This window comes from Colletotrichum gloeosporioides (assembly GCF_011800055.1).
Source record: "Colletotrichum gloeosporioides strain Lc1 chromosome Unknown consensus_45, whole genome shotgun sequence".
NCBI classification, from domain to species: domain Eukaryota; kingdom Fungi; phylum Ascomycota; class Sordariomycetes; order Glomerellales; family Glomerellaceae; genus Colletotrichum; species Colletotrichum gloeosporioides.
The window spans coordinates 169,431-174,098 of NW_025544690.1; the positions used below are offsets into that span (position 1 = coordinate 169,431).

The 4,668-nt window shown below is 51.3% G+C and overlaps 2 protein-coding genes across 2 annotated transcripts; one reads left to right on the plus strand and one right to left on the minus strand.

Annotated features, from left to right (window-relative positions):
• Positions 1-472: 472 nt before the first annotated feature.
• On the minus strand, positions 473-1,609 carry GCG54_00002031 (uncharacterized protein; the record flags this gene model as incomplete). The annotated part of the gene is made up of 2 exons (XM_045402130.1): positions 473-625; positions 728-1,609. 2 exons carry the CDS (start codon positions 1,607-1,609, stop codon positions 473-475), a joined length of 1,035 nt encoding a protein of 344 aa, XP_045264412.1.
• A 1,788-nt stretch (positions 1,610-3,397) lies between these two features.
• GCG54_00002032 (uncharacterized protein) lies at positions 3,398-4,668 on the plus strand (the record flags this gene model as incomplete). Its single annotated transcript, XM_045402131.1, has 3 exons — positions 3,398-3,742; positions 3,811-4,286; positions 4,347-4,668. The coding sequence occupies 3 exons, from the start codon at positions 3,398-3,400 to the stop codon at positions 4,666-4,668; spliced, it is 1,143 nt and encodes a 380-aa protein (XP_045264413.1).

Here is a 4,668-nt window from a genome sequence, read left to right on the forward strand (position 1 = left end):
TTAATTAAGTATAAAAAGATAGAATAGAAGATGTTAACTAGCCTAAAGAAGGATTAATCTAAGCTTTTTAGGCTAATTAGAGGTTAGGGATTATCTAGCGTTTTACTAAGTTATTAAATAGTTAAAAACTCCTCGTTTTTAAGCTTTTTAGCTTAAAGAGCGATTTTAGCTAAAGTAGCTAGTTTATATATTAACTAGCGCTATGAGGCCTGAGGGGGGGTGTTAACAGGCCTTGCCACTCAGCTGCCACTCCTGTGGCCTACTAGCAAGTACTAGAGGCTGCTATACAGCCCTCTCCAGCGCCCTAGCGTCTAGCTAGTTCTTCTCTATAGCATATCATAGTTATCACTACGTTCTTATCAGAAGACAAATGGGCTCCTCCCCTATTTCTAAGTTGTCTGAGTTGTAGGCCCCCTTCGACTTCCCAGTCCCCCCATCATCCATCGTTGGCGAGATGTTGCCGTAGTAGTCATTAGTGAGTTGATCTGCTTGAAGACGTCGCTCTGCTGCTGGTGGCGTGTTCCTGGAGGATCTTGGCCTCTTCCAATGCCTCCCTCCTGGCAAACTCGTCGAGCAATTTGGCCGCGGATTCCAGGGGAAGGTCGGCTACCAGCGGGCGGAGACGCTGAATCATTTGTCAGTACTTCATGCGCAGATACATGGGCTGATTATCAAGAAAGAGATTATGCAGGCAAGGGTTTGGCTGACTGGTAGGGGACAAACATACCGCAGGGAATGTATCGGATTCTTTATACTTGAACTCTTCTAGCATCCGATTCAGTCGAAGTACCTGCTTCCATGGCACAATGATGTCACCGATCAAGAATGTCGGAAATCGGGCCAAGGCAAGCTCCTCGACAATCCAGCGACGCTGGAAATAGGGCCGCATCATGAAGTCTGTGGCACCTATCCAGCGCGGTGCCATGAATGGGATCTCTCCGTTTGGGCCTTCTTTCCAGAGGTACTCGATCTTTGTTGCCCATTTGTGTGTCGGTGAGTAATGTTGGGGGTTTTTCTCACGATCACCCGGGTCTCCCCAATGAGGCGGCATGGTGTCCTCGATCTCAGCCAAGATGCTCATACCTTCGTCTGTGTGCTCCATCTTGTCGCCTAGCCAGCCGACAACGAGTTCGGCTGACCTGAAGACGTTCTTCATGTCGCTGGTCTGCCTCTGCTTCTCCCACTCGTCGCACGGATTGATGCAGAGGAAATCACACCAGACCCGCAAGACGTTGGTCTCGTTCACAGGACGAGATGTGGGCAGTCCGAGAAGCTGCCTCAGCCACCGCGGGCCGGTGTGGGGTCTCCGAATGGGCGTTCGCTGGAAACGCTGGGAGATGGTTGGGAAGAATACCGCGCGGATGTTCTTCAAGGCTAGGGACAGATGGGCGGTAATTGTGATGGTCTGGCCATTGACGAAAATCTTGTCGGTTTCGGAAGAGTCTCCAAAGAGTGAAGAAAGGGCAATGAAATCCAAATCGTCGTTCAAGCGGACGTTTACCAAGCGGCACTCGATAGGGGCACTGATATCGCGCGCTGACTGTATCTCAATCAGGCGGATCTCACGCCCTGACGAGTCCAGGCGTTTGTAATGGATACCGGTACTCATGCTGAGAGAAGAACTGCCTTGAAATCGGTCCGCAAAAGTGACGTTCCAGATTCGGGACGAAAGAAGTCAGCAAACAGGAAGGAAGTTCCTTTCTGGGAGGCCTTTTTCCCTTCAGCTCTCTCTCTGATAAGACTTGTGCTCCGTGTTACCGTAAATTGGGAAAGTCCGAGAGCGGTAGGGCGGGAGACGCAGACAGCTGGACCGGGGGACTTCTGAACGGCTTGCATATGTCGCACCAACAAGAAAAGGGGGGATATAGCAAACTTCCAGAAAGCTGAACGGGATATCGGCGTTTATACCAAGAACGCGCGAAAGCGGATCCTGACAATTCCAACAGGGAGTCTGGAGCCACCACGTTGTTGGCTGCTACCACCCCTGGTTTGGGCCTTTCAGACGGCAGGGATCATGAAAGCGTGTTGGTCCTAGTTTGTGCTGGGCGATGGTTGTCCCTGCCGGTTCCCCCGTCAATTGTTGCTATGGGTTTATCGTGAGTCGAGATGTTGGGCTGATCCAGATCATTTATCCTGGTATTGGGATGTGTGCCATCAAAGATAAAAAAGCGAAATGTGACTCTCATAAATCCCGTCGACGATCGATGACATCTTCAACCAGGACTCCCCGCAGATTACTACAGCATGTGTCTATGTGGCCTGTTTACTTCAGGTATTCGTTGCTACCTCTACATGCGTGTTTGTTTTCAGCTGACAGATCGACCATCAGCCATGAACATGGGTTTGGAGACGATTTGGCTCGCGCGCGCATGCAAGCTGGAAGTGGTTAGTGACAGATGGATCATGGCTGTTTGTACTTGTACACCACACTCATGACCTTAGGCTATAAAACTTTTGAATGACTTCCTATTGAGAGGAGATCATGTAATGATTTCGGGATTAGTGTCGTACAACCCCGGATGATCCCCACTCTCCTCGTACATGGAACAGTATGGCCCAACGACCACGGTGCTTCTCTTAATAATTCTCCCTATTCATTGTGCAATCCCAACAGACCCCTGACCCGGCAATCAAGCTCCGTCATCTGGATCGATGAGGCCCGAGGGAGAGAACACGTTTGAGAAAACTAACAGTGAAGAACAGCTAATATGGTTCAGTTTTCTTTGCATTGTATTCCTGAATAACCGGTGGCGAGCACTGAGGACTACGATCTTGGTTGTCGCAGCTTCAAGGGTTCATCACCCAGTCGGTATTTTGCTTGCTGGTTCGACAGAAGCAAGATGCCTGCTTGCCATGCACTCGGTTCGGACCCTTTTTCGTTCACACCCCCATGGGACAACTCCGTATGGTATTCAAGTCCAGAGATTCAGTCCGTGGGTACTGGTTGCTGCATTGGTCAACAGATCCCTGGTCGTACTCAAGTTGTCCTCCAATGAGCAGGCAACAAACTTCAGTAGTCGACAAACTTAACGAGACAGGGAACCTTGAGCTCGCTGTAAGCCCACTGACTTGGATCAATGGCATCAACAGTGCGACTTTTCACGGTGCATCGGTCAGTCTCGAACACGGCCAAGGCTCTGATCATGGATGACGATGGTTGAGATGAGATGGGCAAACAGACATTCAACCGCCGATTCTGCCACGATAACGAATTTGGGTGCGCGTGACGACCATGGATAAAACGCAGGTCTGCCCATTTATCGAGTTGGTGAATCTTTGACAATAGAAGACAGACAGTGTTTGCCCTGCCTTGAATCCAGTTTCACCGACTTCTCCGTCACGCTTTCTTGCATTTGTACTGTTTCCTTCCTGCGGGCAGGGCTCGAACGTTGCATCGATGTCTGTTACACCTGACTTCGCCGGCCTTGGGGCTCACGATGCTGCTGCAAGTGCATTTTCCTCTTGGGGAAATATCTTCAGCACGTTGTGGAGTTCTGGCGGCTCCCACGGCTGGCCGCGCGATGAGGACCTTGCAAAGGAACCCAAGAGACTGGCCTCCATATGCGGGCCTATCAACGCCAGAATGATCAAGGAGATGAACTATTCTGGGGCGCCGGTACTCAAGGCAGAGGCTGTCGAGTCTCTGCTAGAGTACATGTACAGGAGGTCAGTTGAGTTTGGTGTTCCTCTGGACACGCCCATCTCCTCCAAAGGGTTCCGCTTGGGATACTCCCTAGGACTGGTAAGCTCGCCCCCGAATTCAGATCGCTCTTCAGTGGCGAACGATGTGATTGTTGACTCGTCACACAGCTTGCCCATCCCCGCCACCCCACGGTGGTCCAGGGATTTGTTGGTCTCTTCACATGGCTCGTCGTGCAATACGATGACCTCGTTGGACAGGCAGAGGGGGCAATGGTTGAGGAGGCCATGGCCTTCCACAGGCGTTTCTTCAGCGGTCAGCGCCAGAAGCACAACCTGCTAGAAGGCCTTGCAACTCTTCTACGGGAGGCCTACGATCACTGGGACCCCGTGTTGGCCAACATGCTTCAACTGTCCGCCTTGAAGTTTTTGACCTGCAACCTATTGGAGAGACACGAAGGCTTCTTGAGCTTCGAAGTCACCAGAGCAGGCGAGAAGTTCCCTGATTTTCTCAGAGACATGTCGGGAATCAACGTTGCATACGCCGTCTTCTGTTACCCGAAAGCGATGTATCCTGACGTTTCACAATGGATCGAGGCCATTCCAGACATGGCCAGGATCATCGATATCGCAAACGACGTCTTTTCGTGGGTCTTACTCGAGCATGTCTTTTGCGGTAATCATTGGCTAACTCACACCCTCTGCAGTTTCTACAAAGAAGAGCTCAGCGGCGACACCCGAAACTATATTCACAACCGGGCCCTAACCACGGGAAGACCACTTCTTCAAATCGTTGAGGAGACCAAGGAGGAGACAATGAGTTGTGCCAGGCGGGTCGCGACCATTCTCAAAGGAAGGGGCACGTATGAGGCATCCTGGAACGAGTGTGTCGCGGGCTACATAGCCATGCACACAACAAACGCACGATACAGGTTTGCCGAGATGGGACTCGGGGAGGAGCACCCCCTCGCCCCCTTTGAGCACAGGATCGGTGAGCTGTTTGACCGTATGAAGACGGAGGTGCGATGA